The 18,371-nt window shown below is 57.6% G+C and overlaps 1 protein-coding gene across 49 annotated transcripts in view; it reads left to right on the top strand.

Annotated features, from left to right (window-relative positions):
- Nucleotides 1-10,508, top strand: part of FBRSL1 (fibrosin like 1) — an 84,237-nt gene extending 73,729 nt beyond the window's left edge. For 8 of the 49 annotated variants that reach the window (XM_086347135.1, XM_086347139.1, XM_086347142.1 and 5 more), the window contains 10 exons: nucleotides 683-733; nucleotides 929-1,024; nucleotides 1,569-1,637; nucleotides 1,789-1,821; nucleotides 2,038-2,109; nucleotides 3,655-3,784; nucleotides 6,048-6,125; nucleotides 6,288-6,371; nucleotides 6,549-6,756; nucleotides 8,413-10,508. In XM_086347135.1, coding sequence (XP_086203261.1) covers nucleotides 683-733; nucleotides 929-1,024; nucleotides 1,569-1,637; nucleotides 1,789-1,821; nucleotides 2,038-2,109; nucleotides 3,655-3,784; nucleotides 6,048-6,125; nucleotides 6,288-6,371; nucleotides 6,549-6,756; nucleotides 8,413-9,241 — 1,650 coding nt within the window. In that variant the 3' untranslated portion in view covers nucleotides 9,242-10,508. The other 41 variants (XM_086347153.1, XM_086347143.1, XM_086347161.1 and 38 more) reach the window with 24 other exon arrangements.
- Nucleotides 10,509-18,371: the final 7,863 nt, after the last annotated feature.

Below are 18,371 nucleotides of genomic sequence, written 5' to 3'. Positions count from 1 at the left end.
CGGCCCGGGCGCGGGACACGCAGCAGGCACACGCAGACGCTCTCTGCACGCATGCAGCTGACACCGTTCCGCGCGGTCCGTCTGTCCGTCCATCCAGCCCCTGTGGTTCCCCCCACCCCCCGCTCCCAGGGCATCCCATGAGGCTCCCTGCCCTGGGCCGTTCTCTTGGGCTTGGGTGAACACCCCCGTCCACATGACCATGGGCCAGTTGTACCCATGTGGGGTCCTCAGTGTCTCAGTTGGCAGCATGGCAGCAGGTCAGGAGGACCAGGACTAGGGGCCATGCAGATCAGGACTCTTCCCATGTTCCTGAGCCTCAAGATCTCATCCCCAAGCCAGCTGCTGTAGGCAGAGTCCCCTCCCAGCTTTGCTTTGGCACTGGGCAGTGAGCAGTGGCCTCAGTGTACCCTGCAGCTTGACCACCAGCCCTGGGCTCCAGGCCCTACCCTCCCAGTCATGGCTGCAGACACCCAGGTGGGCGAGTCTGCACCTCCTATGGTGAGGTCACTAGAACAGGGAAGGGCCATGGGCCAGCACCCTCAGGGAGCCTGGAGGATAGCTGGCTGGAGGCCGCCAGCCTCATTTTGGCCACTGCCCGGCCTGGCGGTGTGGGTGGGCGCTTGGCCAATGGAGGGCATCAGCAAGGTTGGGAGGCCTCACTCTCTGCCCCCTTCCCTTCCAGTTTGACAAGTACACGCCCAAGCTGGACAGCCCCTACTTCCGACATTCCAACGTGAGTGTCCCTGCGTGCCCTGGGGTCACCAGGCAGGGTGGGGGGTGGGGGTCAGGCTGCGCCTTGTCTGTGTAGCCTCCCACCTAGTGCAGGCGTGGCAGGGTGGGGGCCAGAGGGCCAGGCCCAGTGCCCCTGCCCAGGATGTCCGAGTGCCCGGCGAGGCCCCTGGAACACCCCTCCCGCCTTCTCTTGCAGTTTTTCCCGCCCTTCCCTCCTGCCGTCCCAGGACTGCCCGCCCTGCTCCCACACCCAGGCCCCTTTGGATCCCTGCAGGGTGCTTTTCAGCCCAAGGTACCAGCTGCTCCCGGGAGGGTGTGGGCACGGTGGGCAGGGGCTGCAGGACCGCCCCCCCCCCCCACAATCCAGCATCTCTCAGGGCAGTCATGATCCCAGGTGGCACCTGAAGGGCCTTCACCCGAGTGCAGAATATCTTGACCTTCGGGGCCAGGAGAGCCTTGCTTCACTTGTTCTCTCCTCAGCTGGGAGCACTGGGGTTGGGGGGTGGGAGGAGCAGTGCAGAGGAGCAGAGGTAGAGTGTGGACAGCAGCCATCCACGGCTGTCCACACTGCCGGAGGCCCAGGCACCAGGGAGCTGGCTTGCTCTGCTCACCTTCCCTGCAGCAGGCTGCCTTCACACAGCACAGTGATCAGAGCCTTCTCCTGCCGCCTTTTCAGAAACCTCCGGATGGAGGATGTGGTGGGGCCAGACCATCCTGGGTGACAGCGTGCAGGGCCTCACAGGGCAAGGCAAACACCGGTGCCCTGGGGGGGTTTGGTGCCACCTGGGCACGGAGCCTGCAAAGTGGTCTCGTGTGGTGTCCCTCTCTCCCCTCAGACTTCAAACCCACTCGAGTTAACAGGCCGGGCCAGTGTGGTTCACACCCTCCTGCAGAAAGCCCCCGGGGTAGGTGGCAGTGGTGTTCTTGCCTCTCTCCTTCCCGGGTGGGCGTCCAGCCAGCATGGCTCCATGAGGCTCACATAGTGCCCCCTCCCCAACCCCTCTGGGCTTGACTGCTTGCAGAGCCTGGGTCTAACACTTCCTCCTCTGTTGACAGCAGGTGTCCGACCCGTACCGGACAGCAATCAGGGTGAGTGTGTGCGTGCTTGCATGTGTAAGGTCTTTGTGTGTGCCTGTGTGTGTCTCGCCTTGGGAAGAAGGGGCCCGGTGGGACCTTCCGGGAGGGTCTGAGGCCAGGGAGGACTCTCTTGGGTGGCACAGGGGTGCCCTGTGACAGCAGGGATCTGGGGGTGGGGAGTGAGGAGACGGTTCTGGCCGCGAGGCTGAGCCCATCCCCCCGTCGCAGAAGCCGGGGAAGTGGTGCGCTGTGCACGTGCAGATCGCCTGGCAGATCTACCACCATCAGCAGAAGATAAAGGTGAGCTGGACTGCTCGTCCTGCCAGCCAGGCCTGCGGCTCAGAGAGCGCCCTTCTTGGGCCAGGCCCTCCCCAGCGTCCACACATGTGCGCATGTGCCCCTCGCCCCAGCGCTGGGCCGGGCCAGCAGGGGTCGGAGCTGGGGAGCAGGACAGAAGTGTATGGGGAGCTCAAAGTCACTTCCACCTGTCACCCGGGATGACCCAGGCAGGGTTAGAGAGGAGCTGACCCTGCGGGCCTCCCTGCTGTCAGTCAAGCCCTCCCAGGGGGCCTTTGGCCTGGTCCCCCCTTCCCCCCAAGTGTTTATTAAGTGTCTGCTGTGGGCCATGGACAAAGATGAACCTAAGTGCTCACGGAGCCTGCATGCTCCTGGGGGGGGACAGGTGGTGAAGAGGAACCCAGCTTGAGGCCATCCTCCCCGCAGTGGGTGATGCCAGATGCCCTGGCTGAGCAATTCAGGGAAGAGGCAGCCCTGGGAATCCTGGGGACTTGCAGCCAGGGGCAGTGGGCTGGGGCGCTGAGGAAGGCCAGAAAGGGACCCCACACCCTGTATCACAGAAGAGTCTCCACACTTTTTGTGTGTCATCTCAGGTAACACATTACCCTTACTCAAGGTATTTTTAAATCATCACGCCATACTGCTACTGCTAAGTCACTTCAGTCGTGTCCGACTCTGCGACCCCATAGCCAGCAGCCCACCAGGCTCCCCCGTCCCTGGGATTCTCCAGGCAAGAACACTGGAGTGGGTTGCCATTTCCTTCTCCAGTGCATGAAAGTGAAAAGTGAAAGTGAAGTTGCTTAGTCATGTCCAACTCTTAGTGACCCCATGGACTACAGCCCACCAGGCTCCTCCGCCCATGGGATTTTCCAGGCAAGAGTACTGGAGTGGGGTGCCATTGCCTTCTCCGTATCACGCCCTGAGTGGGTTACAAAGGACAAGTCACAGAAAGGGATTTATGATGGATTAACAGGCAGACACTCAGGCAGGGTGCCTGGAAGGTGCAGTGGAGGAGGCAGGGTGGGGGGCAACCCTCTGTTGTCACCACAGCAGGAAGAACTAGGACGGACTCGGCCCACCCCGTGCCTCCCGTGGCCCTATGACCCAGGGACTGGCATCTTAGTTTTATTTAATACATTTAAATTTTAATACTCATGGTAAACTTAGCCATTAGAAAACTGGAAAGACTCGGGTATGCGCATGTACTTTTCCAACTCAACTTTACAAAATCTAAACAGTACTTCTAATGAAAATGTAGCATCCAAATTGAGATGAGTTTTAAGTGTAAAACACCAGCTTTCAAAGACCATATAAACAGGAGCAAAACGCCGCAATCGGGAACCTCCTATATCGACCGCACGTGACGACGTTTCGGTTACCCCACATCGCTGACACATGGTCAGGATGACTCTTACCGGTCTCTCCGCCCACTGAGCGAGGCCAGCGGAGCAGGGGGCATCACACCTTGTTGTCCAGCTCATCGGCAGCCTGGTGGCGAGCAGGACAGAGGCCCGGCCTCCGGCCCCTATACACGCTCTGTCCCGGCAGATGCAGCTGGAGCCCCACAAGCTGGACGTGGGCACCAAGCTGGACTTGTTCAGCAGACCCCCCGCCCCGGGCGTGTTCGCCGGATTCCACTACCCACAGGACCTGGCCCGGCCCCTCTTCTCCAGCTCGGGTAAGGCGGCCTGGCCCAGGGGAGCTGGCGGCCCCTGCCAGCGTGCAGGCCTGGGGATGGCCCAGCAGACGCGGTCTCGCCTTTCTCCTCTGGCTGGTGTGGGCTCAGGAGGGCTCCGGCTGCTTGGGCGGCGCTTTTGTTTCTCCAGCTGTAGCAGGTGGGGTCTGGCAGTCCTGCCTGCCTCAGGCTTCTCCCTCGCCCCCTGGAGGTGTCCCCACAGCTGACCTGACCCCGCCCATGCTCTGGCCCGTGTTCGGCTGTTGTCCGAATGGTGGGAACCTGCTCCAGAGCCTCTGTCCCGTGTTCACTTCCGCCAGCAGCCACACCACAGCCTCACTGTGTTGGGTCCCTAGGACTACCCCTAGGCTTGCGGCACTCCCAGGACTCAGCCTACGTCTCACACACCCCCAGCCGTATGCCTTGCAGCCAAGGGACACGCATCTGTCGGCAAGGAAGGGGAGGAGGGTGGAAGTCGGGTGTCTCCTGAGCACTGCCTGAGGAGCCCCAGGATGCACTTTATTCCCCGGAAAGGAGCCCTGACAACAGGGCAAGAGGCTGTCTCCCAAGGAAGCTTGTGGGGACCCAGCACCCCGGCTTCTTACCGGGGGCCAGTCATGTAGGCACCTGTGTGTGCCTGGACCAAAACCCAGACTCCCGGAAGGAAAGCGAGTGCTCAGCACAAACCACACTGTTTGCACAAACAATCTGAGCACATGTGAGTGAGGTGTTCCTATCAGAGGAAGGTGAGGAACCTCCTGAAACCCAGGTTCCCAGATGCCGACGCAGGGCAACCATGCAGCAGTCCTCAGGTTGATGGTCTGGAGCCCACAGGGCTGCTGCTGCCTCTTCCTCAGCTGTCAGGCCCTTGAAGGATGTCACCTCCTCAGAGGACCTTCCCTGACCACTCTGTACATCCACCCCGCTCACACCCTGCCGCAAGCTCATGCTCGCTCACCCCCACCCGCTGTCAGTCTGTGCAGGCAGCCCGTTAGCGCACCGGTGTGATGGGATCATGCCGGCTGGCCTGTGAGCTGGCCGGCTCTTCCCAGCCCCCACTCCACCACCCTCATGGCCTCCAGTCCCCAGCCAGGGCAGAGGCGTCTCCCAGGTGTCCGGTCCCTCAGAAAGCAGAGCGCCTCCCATCTGGGCCTCAGCCCTGGCAGCCAGCAGACTTCTTAGGCCTTATCCTACAGACTGTGGCCTGGGCCCCCCATGCTTCCCTCCACCCACGGCCTCATCCGGCTGTGCGTCCACTTGCCCCAGCACATGCCCCGCCTAGACCAGGGCCCTGCTGTCCCTGCCTGACGCCTGGTCGCCCACCCCCCGTCTGGTGTGAGTGTTTCTTCCATCTGTGTGCACGTTGCCATCCTCTTTCCCAGGGGGTATCAGCTCGTTGGCCTTTTCTTGAGGTGTAGCTTTTTAAGGCAGCACGTTTCCCTGACTGCCCTCCAAGTGCTCTCATAGCATCCTTTTCAGCACTGGGACCAGCTGTTTCCTAACTTCTGGTTCGATCTCTTCATAAGGTCACTTAGAAATGAGATCACGTTTCTAGGTGGAAGCTCTCTGGGAACTAAACCTGTGTTTGTCTGGGTGGAGGAGCCCACCTGTGACGCCCACGGCAGGCAGACGGAGCACTCCATTGTTAGGGTCCCCTAACAGGTGGAGGGAGTTGGAGAGACAGGAGGGGGCGCCCCTCTCACAGGTCTCACCAGAAATTCGCCTCTAGACAGAAGGTGGGACACCCTAAGCAGCAGGGTCTGCCCTTGACCCAGCAGCCCCTTCTCGGAACCAGGCCCACTTGGCTGCTCTCCAGATTCGGTTCTGGAGGCGTTGGGGGAGCGGGGCTGATTCCGCACTGATGCTTGTGGGCTGTGGCCAGCAGCCAGGGGACACCACTGGAGGGGCTGCCATCTTCAGGCCATTGTTCATCTGGACCAAGCCACACCCACTGTCAAACGACCAGGATTGTTTGTTAGCTCTGGTCAGGACCTCGGAGGGTAGCTGGCTGCGGGAGTAGCCCCTCAAGGCTCAACCTCAGGCCTTCTCTCTGCCCTTCTCCGCTGGGGGCTCACTACTATCAGCACCTTCCTCCCTGCTCCCCTGCGTCGTGGCCTTCCAGATTCAGGGAGATGAAAGCCTATCTCCCAGCTGGTCCTGAGTTTGGATGGGGAGGTGGAGCAGCCAGGGTGCACCACCCTGGGAAGGAGGCACAGATGGAGCCCCAGGTGCACCCACGCCTCCAACAGCCTTCCCCCCTCTCCAGGTGCCACCCATCCCACCGCCAACCCATTCGGACCCTCAGCGCATCCTGGCAGCTTCCTGCCCACTGGTCACTTGACAGGTAGGTGTCCCTGAGGTCTGTGCAGTCTGGCTGGCCTGTGCTGACCCCCAAGAACCAGGGCACCCTCAGATTGTGCAGGTGGTACCTGCCAGGTTCTGGAGCCTCGGGGTAGGGGAGGGCTTGGTGCACACAGAAATTCCTGAGTGCTTGTTGCACCCACAGACCCTTTCAGCAGATCAAGCACCTTCGGGGGCCTGGGGAGCCTGGGCAGCAACGCCTTCGGAGGCCTTGGCAGCCACGCGCTGAGTGAGTGACCCCGCCGCCTTCTCTCCCTTCACACGAGCACGGGCGTGCATCAGGGCTACAGGGACACCGGGCAGACTGTTGCCCCTCGTCTCCTCAGGGTCTGGGGTTGGGCATCTCCCTGTGTGTGCTCCTCCCTGGCCCCCTGGCCTCACCCTCTGCTGCCAACCCCTTCTCCAGCTCCCGGCAGCGGCAGCATCTTTGCCCCCAAGGAGGGCCCCACACTGCATGGCTTGCCCAGCCCCCACGAGGCCTGGAACCGGCTGCACCGAGCGCCACCCTCCTTCCCCACGCCACCCCCGTGGCCCAAGCCTTTAGATGCCGAGCGGGTCTCAGCCCTGACCAACCACAACCGAGAGCTGGACAAGGGCAAGGAGGAGCGGGACCGGTGAGTTGGGGCCCCTCCACTTATCCGTTCTGCCAGCTCCCTGCCGCCCCAACTTTGGCCCCCACCCAGCACCTGCAGCCCCAAGCCGCCTCTCCTGAACCCAAGGGGGCAAACTGAAATCTTCTGTGGGAGGACGCGAAGACTGCGTCTTTGGGGTAGGAAAGACCAGGGGAGGGGAACCCCCGAGTCCACATTCTCTCCACCTTGTTGCCACAGAAGACTCTTGCTGGGGCACGATCTGGGCAGGTACCATCCGGGATAAGGGTTACTTCCACCAAGGCCCTGGCAGGGATGGTGGGCTTCTGGACCATGGTAGGTCTAGAGGTAGCTCAGACCTGCAGGGCAGTGCTGGAGGGGGGCTGCCGAACCACAGAGGGTGCCAGGTCAGGGCAGTGCTGGAGGGGGGCTGCTGAACCACAGAGGGTGCCAGGTCAGGGCAGTGCTGGAGGGGGGCTGCTGAACCACAGAGGGTGCCAGGTCAGGGCAGTGCTGGAGGGGGGCTGCTGAACCACAGAGGGTGCCAGGTCAGGGCAGTGCTGGAGGGGGCTGCCGAACCACAGAGGGTGCCAGGTCTGGGAGGTAGACCTGCGGGGAGCCCTTGAGCTGGAGGATGGGGGCTGAGGTTGTGTGTCCCCCCTCCTCACCCCACGGGCAGCAGAGCTAGGCCAGGGCAGGGCAGGAGGGAGCCTGCATTAACGGGAGCAGCAGAGTCCGGGACTTGGTTCTGGAGGAGTCATGGGCCAGCCATGCAGACAGGAGCAGGGGAAGGCTCCTTGGCCAGCCCTTCCGGCCAGGTCTGGGCATTGCTGCAAGCTAGGTGTTGGGCAGAGCCTGAGAGGACAGTGAGGGAGGGGGTGACCTAGAAGATGAGGGGGACATTTGTCACAGGCCCCAGGAAGGGTGCCGGGGAGCACCCCAGGGCCTGCTCACATCCTACAACCATCACTGTCACCACAGAGGGTCAGGAGCCCAGGGAACTGCAGCCCCCCGCAGGGACATCAGGGTCAAGAGGGCGGGCTGCAAGTGCAGTAAGGGTAGCCAGGTGCAGCAGTGAGGTTGGGGGGACCTGGGCACCTGATGTGCTCAAGCTCAGCTGCCCTCCCAGCCCCACATCAGGGTGGAGGTCATGCCCCCCTTGCTCCCAGCCTCAGGGCCAAAGGGCTAAAACGTCCAGAGTGGCACCTCATGGGTGAGAACCGGACTGGGATGGGGTGGGTGGAACTCTGGTGAGCCCCAGCTGGGCCACACACACCCACCAGAAGGGGATTTCAGAACCCCATCCCTCCAGATCAGTGGATCAGTGGGTCTGAGGCGGGGTGGAACTTCCCAAAGTTCTCTGGGTTCTGGTGAAGTCTGTGCTTCTGTTGCAAAGTTGGGCTCCAGAGTTGCCCGTGTGGGGGAGGCAGGTATGGGGATGCCCTTGTGGGTGTGTGGGTTATGATCACCATGTGTGTGTTGATGGGTGCCACTAGCAGTGATTGCACAGGAACCTAGCGTGCAATCACACGTGGACACACACCCACACACACAAGGACCCTGAGGTCACTTCAGTGGACGGTGATGGTGCCACATTAGGTGGGAACTTGGTGGCAGAGGAACTCGCTGCAGGGTGTCCCGTCAGGCTGAGCGGGGGTGTGTGTGTGTTGTCGCTCCCAGGGACCTCCTGGAAAAGACACGCCTGCTGAGCCGGGCCTCTCCAGCGGCGCCCGTGGGCCACCCAGGCAGTGGCCTCGTGCTCCGGGGCCAGGGCGATCCGGGCCGGCCCGGGATCCCCGCCGAACGCGAGGCTGAGCTCCGCATCAAGGAGAGCCGCTCCCCGGCCAGGGAGGATGGCCCCAAGCCCAGCAAGATGGCCCTGGGGGAGGGCCTGCGCCTGGCCGGTCTCCTGGGCCGCGAGCCTGGGAAGCCGCAAGAGGCGCTGGCCGAGCAGCCTCAGAGCGACGTGAAGGTCAAGGAGGAGCGCGGTGAGGATGGCGACGTGCCCCCACAGCCTGGCCCGGGCCCCGCGGGCCGCGAGCGCCCGGCCTTTGCGTGGGAGCCGCCGCGCGACGCCTACCGCGGCCCGGAGCTGCCCCGCCGCGCCCCGCCGGGACCGGGCCCCGCCGCCCTCCTCGAGCCGCCCGAGCGCCCCTACCGGGACCGCGAACCGCACGACTACAGCCCCGAGCGCCTGCGGGAGGCGCGCCGCGACGAGCTAGAGCGCGCCCGGGCCGCGCACCTGGACGGCGCGACGCTGCTGCCGGCGCTGGGCGCCCTGCACTACCCGCGCCTCGCGCCCGCCGCGCTGCACAACAGTCTCCTGGCGCGGACCCCGCCCACTGCCGCTGCCGCGCTCGGCGCGCCGCCGCCGCTGGTGGCCGCAGGCGGGCCCCCCACGCCCCCGGGGCAGCCGCGGAGCAGGACTACGCCGCTGGGGGCCCGCGCGCCGGGCGAGGCCCGCGACTACTCCCCGTCCCGCAACCCCCAGGAGGTGGAGGCGCGGTAGTGGCCGCGGGCCCACTCCCACCGCGCGTGTGGGTCCCCTCCAGGAACGCACTGCTGTCCACTTTTCTAAACGTCCGTTTCTAGAACCTAAGCACAGTTCCATCGGCCCTGGGGTGGCGACGCTCACTTTTCCACTCGCAGCGTCGGGGGTGTCACACACAGCTTTTCTGGGGGTGATCTTTTGTTTTCCGAGCTTGAGATTAGGCTACTGGAAAAAATTCAAGTTTGTACCTTTTTTCCCACAGGTGAGAAGCATTTTTAATAGATTTGTATTTTTTTCAACTTTGTGCTCTTTAGACACTTAAGAGAAACGAAAGACACTTTTGCTTTTTTACTTTTAGTTTGGTTTTGCAATTTAATGGCCTCAGATCTGTCTCCAGAGCCCCTGGGGTTTTTTTTTGTCTTATTTATGGTGGAAAAAAACGGTCATTTTGTCCAATGCACTGTGAGGCCCCCACTCAGGCCTGGCCCTGACCCTCCCTTGGTACTTGGAACCGAAGTTACAGATATATATTAAGATAATAATGTACAAAGCTTTTTTTGCCTTATTATGCAGAAGTGTAAAAGGGTTTGTTTTTCGGTTTGTTTTTTTAAAAAGAAAAATGAAACTGTAAATAGTCTGTTAATATAAATATATGATGTTATTAAATTCTTAACCTAGGTAGACTTTATAAAAACAGTTTCTAGAAATTTCTCTGGTTGTTTGTTTAAGGTGGTCACAACAACCCACCCGCTGTCAGTTGGAACTGCCCTCAGACGTTTAATGGCAGCAACATCCTTCAACTATGCAAGCGCTTGAGCGGCCAGGCCGCTGGGGGACTGCGGAGTGGCCTGGGATGTGCGTGCACCTCGGGCTGGTTGTGCGGTGGCCTGGGGATCCACCCCAGATGAGTAGGGATTGGGAGGTAAAGAGGCTCAAGGCTGATCACAAAAGAAATAACCTGTGTTTCTTCTCCACGGAGGCCATCAGAAGACATCGGTCTCATGTTCTCCCACCGGCCAAGGCTTTGACATGATTTCCTTTCGGTTTCAGTCTTACTTTCATAACCCCATGATGTCACTGTACCCTCTTGTCAGTATCCCTTCTTTCCTGACGTCCACACCTGTGTCCTGAGCGTTGGAGCCTCGGTTTGGCCATTCTTGGCTGTTTGCTTTATTCCGTTCTGTATTTTCAACCCCATGTTTTCACGGTAGACCCCGGTTATTTTAAACAGTCTGTTCTCACATCAACCAATGAAGGTAAATACAGCCTTGATTTTGGATGAAAAGGTGGTTGAGTGTTTTGTGGGGCTTTGTGGCAGGTGGGGATCATGTACCTGCCCTCAGTTCCTTCCGCCAACCCCTGGCTCCCACCCACCAGGGCTGCCCTGCCTGCCGTGGGCTTGCTCCCCCAAGTGGTTCCCTCTGCCAAGGCTCCTCCCTCTGGCCTTTGCTGGCATCTCCATCTTGCCTTCAACTGCTGTGGTCCCACAGTCCCCACCCTGTCACCTGCTGCAATATCCCTGCCCCGAACTTGTTGTCTGGGTTGTTTTTCTCTGTGCACTGGGGGTCAGGGTGCATGTCCTCGGGAGGGCTGGCCTCGCCCCCTGCTACCCTAGCAGAGCAGGTAACCCTAACCCTAACCATTGTTGGAGAGGGGAGATCTCCGCAAGGAAGGGCGCAGGGGCAGAGCTGCTGCCCTGACCTGCTGGAGGAAACAGGCGTGGGGGTGCCCGCCCTGCAGTGGGGACCTCAGCTGCTTGTGCTTAGCACTCGGCCTATACCCCTACCCTGGCATGGTTTGGAAATGGGGCCTTGGCATTGTAGTCTAGTTGGATTGGCTTCCTAGGGTAAGAAGCCTGGCTCAGAACTGCCTGGAGCCTAAGCCCATTGGAGTCCCCATGGAGAGCTGGGGGTGCCCTTCAACCCCAGGGAGACGCTCCTGGTCACTTGCGGCCAAAGCACCCTCCAGGGCCTTCTCCACAGGAGTTTGGTTCCCAGGCACTAGCCCCAGCCGACCGGAGTGCCTCTCTCCTGCACGTCTTGGTTTTCCATTGTCTCATTGGTAGCCTCCACAGCAGAGCGTCAGGAGCGACCTGTCACCGTGCTCTGCTGACGGACCTTGGGAGGCTGGTGACCACACTCACCCTGGGCCACAGCCACAGTGCTGCAGGGTCCCTGTGGAGCAGACACTGAGAAGCAGAGGCCCAGCCAGCTCGGCACGAAGGGCCTGGGGCCCCAGCTGTAGGTGTAGTTGGAGGATGGATGCCATTCAGGGACTGCCCTTGACTGAGACCACTTGGGAGTTCAGGGATATCACATGAAGGGATTAAATATTTGAGTTACAGCCAAATGACACAGTCTGCATTGAACCACAGGGACACGGGGAGTAGGCCTGTGCTTCTTGCCTGGTTTCGGAGGAGGGCCCCTGGCAGCACGTCGCTTGCAGGGTAGGGTTGGTATCTGCCCTGGGGCAGGCCGTCCCTAAGGCACCTCGTTTTCAAGAGGTCATGTTCTCTTATGGAGTGTCTTCCCAAAGGGCATGATTTTTCATGGAACAAAATCACTAGTGGAATTCTTCCCACTGGGGGGCGCCCTCCATGCTGGCACATTTCTGAACAACCGTAACCTACAGTAAGTGGCCCATAGGGACTGTGGTCTGTCAGGCGGCACCAGCCTCCAGGAACCCGCAGTCCACACTGGAGCGCCATCTCCAGGAAACGTCTATGAAGTTAAATGACTGTCAAGTAAAATGTTTCAATAAAAGCATTGAAAGAATTTGTAAAATCCCCTAGAAAGTAAAACAAAAAGATAGTGAGTTGAAAATGTGAGAAAAGCTGAACAACCTCCCAGGATGTCCATCCTCCAATTAATAGAATTTAGGGAAGAAGAAAAGCTAAGTGGAGTGCGACATCTTAGAGTAGCAATTTTAAAACATTCCGGTCAAATACCAGCCAAAAAAGAAGACATTTCAGGCATGCGAGGATTCAAACATACATTCATTCACTGCATCCTTTCTTTGGGAGCTGCTGGAGGAGATACTGCGGTAAAATAAGGGTGTAACCCAAGAGAAACGGGGGGCTGAGGAGGACGCCCTTAGGACCCAGGAAGGAGGCCTTGGGGGAGGTGGTCGCCGCCAGTCTTGTAGGTTTTCTCCATGTGAACTTCAGAGTTAGCTTCTCAAATTCTACTAGTTTTGTCCTCTGGCCATTATATTGGGATAGCATTGGATTTATAGATAAATTTGGGAAGAACTGACACCTTTTCAATGTTGATCCTTCCTGGTCCATCACAGAACTCTCACTAATGTACTTGTTTTCTTTTCTCTCACTTGGTAAAGGTTTTAATTCCCTTCAGCTGTCTCACAGCTTATGTGTATTGCTAGGTGTCTTATGCTTTCAGTGGGCTTCCCTGGTAGCTCAGTTGGTAAAGAATCCGCCTGCAATGCAAGAGACCCCAGTTTGATTCCTGGGTTGGGAAGATCTGCTGGTGAAGGAATAGGCTACCCGTTCCAGTATTCTTGGGCTTCCCTTGTGGCTCAGATGGTAAAGAATCCACCTGCAATGCGGGAGACTTGGGTTTGATCCCTGGGTTGGGAAGATTCCCCTGGAGAAGGGAAAGGCTACCCTTTCCCTTCCCAGGTCAGAATACAGAATACTCCTGTATTCTGGCCTGGAGAATTCCATGGACTGTATAGTCCATGGGGTCGCAAAGAGTCAGACACAACTGAGCAACTTTCACTTCACTTCTGCTTTCAGTAAAGCTGTGTGTCCTTGTTGGTTATGACAGCTGTGCAGAAGAGCTCCTGGATCGCTTATCTGCCGTGTATCTGATCCCTTCCTGTGGCGTCAGTGCTGGTTACCAAGGGTAACCAGGCAGGAGGACTGTACCACTGGCCTTTTGTGGGCGGGTGGGGCTGGGGGACTCACCCTGGTCAGTGGTCATCCATGGAAGGGCCATAAACTGCTTCTGAGCAGGGGGGCATCTGATTGCTGGTGTGGCACCCCCAGGGCCTCAGAACTAGGACTGCTCCCAAGGGGGCTGCTCTGTGGGCCTGGCTTTTGGTGGAGGGGCACAGACCAGAGCCCTGAGACCTGAGGCTGTCACCAAAGCAGCACAACCTGACCTCTGTGGGCTAAGGTGCTGACCGAACCCTCCTACCAGTTCCAGCAGTCTTTCTGTTGATTCTCTTACTCTCCAGGTAGACTGGAGGGTCAACTCCAAGAAGCAACAGTCTGGCTGTCCTTCAGCATTTCTCACTGACCCCTTGGGCTGCCCCTGAGCTGGGACTTCCCAGAGGATGCCCACTGTTCAGCATGATACATGCTGTACAAATACAGTGGGGAGTTTGATGTTCAGTTGCCAGGTTTTCATCTTGGTTAGCTCACTTTTTAATTTTTAAATGAGACACAGGTCTCATTATTCTCCTTGAGTCCGCTCATGTCACACATCACACAAGCAGCTGTCCTAACACTGAACCACCTCTGTGCTGATGTGCTTGAGTTCTTGTGGAAAGGCCAAGTCTAACCATGCAAACCCACGCTCTCCTGCATGACCATTGCTGCCTTGAGTCAGGCCCTCTTAGTTTTTTTTTTCTTTTTCAATATGCAATTTTAATTTGTTTTATTATATTTATAATTTTTTTTAATTGCAGTGGGTCTCCTTTGCTGCTCTAGTTGCGGCGGGCGGGAGCTACTCTGGTTCTGGTGTGCAGGTTTCTCATCGTGGTGGCTTCTCGTTGCAGAGCACAGGCTCTAGGCTCTTGGGCTTCAATCAGTACTTGTGACACGTGGGCTCCACAGTTGCAGCTCCTGGGCTCTAGAGCACAGGCTCAATAGTTGTGGCACTGGGGCTTTGTTACTCCACAGCATGTGGGATCTTCCTAGACCAGGGATCGAACCCGTCTCCCCTGCAGTGGCAGGCGGATTCTTATCCACTGCACCACCGGGGAAGTCCAGGCACTCTTAGTTTTAAAGTGATTTTGTAAGTTGTACCCTTGACCACTTTTAACCCAACAGCTCTTTGGTGACCAAATTTTATTCTACTTCCCTGAGTCCTGACGAGGGAAAGTTGAGACGCAGTTTCCTGTGCCTCTGTGGCTATTTAACATGTTGCCTGGCAACCTTGCCAACATCTTTCTGAGGATGTCCTGTTTGTCTGTGACCACATCTGTCCCCCCAGGAGGTCCAGGCAAGTCTGCTCCTGGCCAGGACACTGACCCTTTCTGATCTTCAGCATTACTCTGTGGTTTTACAGACAATTTGGGCAATTTTTATCTTTGTGAGGGCTTTCTTGGTGGCTCAGATGGTAAAGAATCTGCCTGCAATGCAGGAGACCTGGGTTCGATCCTTGGGTTGGGACGATCCTCTGGAGAAGGAAATGGCAATCCACTCCAGTATTCTTGCCTGGAGAATTCCATGGACAGAGAATTCCATGCAGGGCTATAATCCATGGGGTTGCAAAGAGTAGGACACGACTGAGCGACTAACATTTCATTTAGTCTTCCTGGGAATGGATCTGCTCTCTGAGGAACGTGGGCACCTCAGTGTGCAGTCCACACCACACACTTCTTACCTTCTTTCAAACTCTTTCCTCTGAGACTCTGTCACCTTTCACACTCTTCAGGCTCGTTGGTGTTTCCCCTTTTGTCAATCAGACTCTCAGAGTTTTGTCTATTGTATTATATTTTGCAAAATCCAAACCTCTGGGTCTTCTCTCCCTCCCATGCCCTTCGCCCAGGGGTGCCCTGGGATGTATCATTCCCCTCCCCCGCCTGCTCCCCAGCAAACCTCCCACAGGGCCCACACCTACTGGAGGCTCTAATTGCCACATTCATCACTCGGTGTAAATACCACAGAGCACCTGCTTTCTCTCCACCATGTTATTGAAGCCACAAAGTACTTCCAGGGGTGTGGTTGCCCCCAAGCCTCGGAACCTCAGAGATTAACCGCCTAGAGACGATCTAAAAACCCTACCCTGGGGAACTAACACCTTTTGTTATTTCTTATCAGAGTTTGTGGGGAGGCCACATGGAGTAAGTCTGTCCAGTGATGGCTACCAACCTCACCTGCGCCTGTCCCCATGCACGCAGCAGGAGTCAGGGCAGCCCTCCCCTGACCATCTCCCCCATCGTGGCTCCACATCCTGGAGAATTAGTTTGTTTGGGGGACCCACGCAGCTTTAAACCAGAGCTGCTTAGTGCAGAAAGAGGTTGTGCTGTGCAGTGACCACCAGGCAGATCCTACGCTGAGGGGGCGGCTTCATCCCTCACACTTTTTTAAAGAGATGGGGCCGGTGCCAACGGTTCACAGGCGGGGGAGCCTCAGGTTTGGCCCTTCTTGATGCTGGAAGCCTGCAAAAGTGTCAGGAGTTTGAAGGGCCAGTTTCCATTTAGGAAGATAAGCAGAGATGGTGGTGGGATGGTCTCTCAGTGTGAATGTACTTAAGGCCCCTGAGCTGTGCACTTAAAATGGCTAAGAAGGAAATTTTTATGTCAAGTGTATTTTACCACAATTTTTTAAAAGTTGTATTTCATGATTACAGAATAACCTGGTGTACGAGATAGCAAAAGAGACACTGATGTATAGAACAGTCTTATGGACTCTGTGGGAGAGGGAGAGGGTGGGATGATTTGGGAGAGTGACATTGAAACATGTAGAATATCATGTAAGAAACGAGTTGCCAGTCCAGGTTCGATGCGCGATACTGGATGCTTGGGGCTGGTGCACTGGGACGACCCAGAGGGATGGTGTGGGGAGGGAGGAGGGAGGAGGGTTCAGGATGGGGAACACATGTATGCCTGTGGCGGATTCATTTTGATATTTGGCAAAACTAATACAATTATGTAAAGTTTAAAAATAAAATAAAATTTAAAAGAAAAAAAAAAAAGTTTGGGGAGGACTTCCCTGGTGGTCCAGTGGTAAAGAATCCACCTGTCAATGGAAGAGATGTGGGTTTGATCCCTGGGCCAGGGAGATTCCACATGTCACGGATCAGCTAAGCCAAGGAGCCTGCTGCTACTGAGGATGAGCTCAAGAGCCTGTGCTCCACCACGAGAGAAGCCACCACAATGAGAAGCCCGGGCACCGCAGCTAGAGAGTAACCCCACTCGGTGCAACTAGAGAAAAGCCCGCAGGCAGCAACCAAGACTCAACACAGCCAAAAATAAACAAACAAAAGACCTGTGGGCTCATACACACACACAAATGTTTTGGGGGAAAGAAGCCAGGAAAACAGTAGCCCCACTCCCCCACACCACAGGCAGGCGCACTTTGCATGTGAACTTTAGCGGGTGACAACGCCTTCGAGGGAGGCATGCCATTCTCACTTCTCAGAGGAGGTCGTCCTGTCCTACCCATGACGTAGGAGTCCTTGGGTGAGTTGCTTTGAACAAAGAATCACCCGAGTTCCTTCTGCAGGGATGTATCCCAGGCTGTGTCCTACCCACCCCAGCAAAGTCCCCTTGGTCACCCAGCTGTTGGGCCTCAGACAGGGCTGTGAGCAGGACCACCACCAGCGAGTGACACCTTTGAGCCCCTGTGGAAGGTGGCCCTCGGATCACCAGTCACCAGCTCCCCTGCAGATCCCCTCCTCCTCTCTGGCCAGCCCTGGACAGTAGATGCATCCTTGGGTCCCTTCTCCTAGGAGTTCTCTGTCACCAAACCAGGGCCACCAGGATGGTGAGGAGGCCAGTGGGGGTGGGGGGCCTTCAAGGGAACAGACAGGAGGAATCCCACGTGGTTGCTCCTCTTCATCTCCTTCTCTCCCCAGGGCCTGGGGCCTGGCAGCTCTTTCCTCCCATCTAACATGTTTCCAAAATGTCTTGGAGGGTGTTGTGGGCTGAATTTTGTCCCCCCAAATCCAGATGGTCCGTTTAATCAAAGCTATGGTTTTTCCAGTAGTCATGTGTGGATGTGTGAGTTGGACTATAAAGAAAGCTGAGCACCAAAGAATTGATGCTTTTGAACTGTGGTGTTGGAGAAGACTCTTGAGAGTCCCTTGGACTGCAAGGAGATCCAACCAGTTCATCCTAAAGGAAATCAGTCCTGAATATTCATTGGAAGGACTGATGCTGAAGCTGAAACTCCAATACTTTGGCCACCTAATGCGAAGAACTGACTCACTGGAAAAGATCCTGATGCTGGGAAAGATTGAAGGCGGGAGGAGAAGGGGACAACCGAGGATGAGATGGTTGGATGGCATCACTGACTGGATGGACATGAGTTTGAGTAAACTCCGGGAGTTGGTGATGGACAGGAAGGCCTGGTGTGCTGCAGTCCTTGAGGTCCCAAAGAATCAGACACGACTGAGCGACTGAACTGAACTGAAATCCAGATGTTGAAACCCTGACTCCCAGGACCTCAGGATTTGAGTGTGTGGAGAGGGAATCTATAAACAGGTGATTGAGGTCAAATGAGGTCACAGGGTGGGGCTAATCCCACAGTTCTGGTGTCCTTATAAAAGGAGATCAGGACACAGACATGGGACGACCTCGTGGGGACCTGAGGAGGAGACAGCGTCCACGATCCCCACCCCACCCCCCGCCGAGGCTCTGTCAGCTATGCGGGGGCCTCTCAGGCCCTGGACACCACGTTCTCCACGTTTGCCGAGAAGCGCCGGCCAGGAGGGGACCAGGTTTTCCTGGAGGCCGAGGAACCGGGTCTCCGCCGTTTTCTGGGGAACAGCCCCCGGATAAAGGCCGCACTGGCAGGGTCTCAGGTTCCGAGGACCCCGGGGTGGCCGCCAGGAATCTCCTCGCACACAGGTGCTCCCCCCGCATTAACCTGAACGAGGCCGGGACCCAGTGGGCAAACTGCTGTTTTCCCGATGAAAAGGGAAAATGTCAGGGTCTGTCCGCATCCCCGGAGGAGCAAGCACCTGCCGGCTCCCGGGGAGCCTGGTCGACTGTCGGCCCACAGCGCCCCCTGGCGGCCCCGGGTGGTGCCGGCGCAGCTGCAACCACGTTCCTCGGAACCTTCCTTCCGCTGGCGAGGTGCCCACAGGGGCTGCTGTGGGTGCATCAGAGAGATAAACAGGCAAAATGTCCGGATCCCCGGGAGGTCCCGACGCCCGAGGAGACAACGAGGGGCTGGAATTAGCGTGGCCGGGATCCTGCTGAGAACCAGACGTCTGAGTACCGGGAGTAGGGGGCG

This window comes from Bos grunniens, chromosome 17 (assembly GCF_055505025.1).
Source record: "Bos grunniens cultivar Pamir isolate PY7600 chromosome 17, Bosgru_T2T1.0, whole genome shotgun sequence".
NCBI classification, from domain to species: Eukaryota; Metazoa; Chordata; class Mammalia; order Artiodactyla; family Bovidae; genus Bos; species Bos grunniens.
The sequence above is the reverse complement of the archived record's forward strand: the minus strand, read 5'-3'. Positions and strand labels throughout refer to the sequence as shown.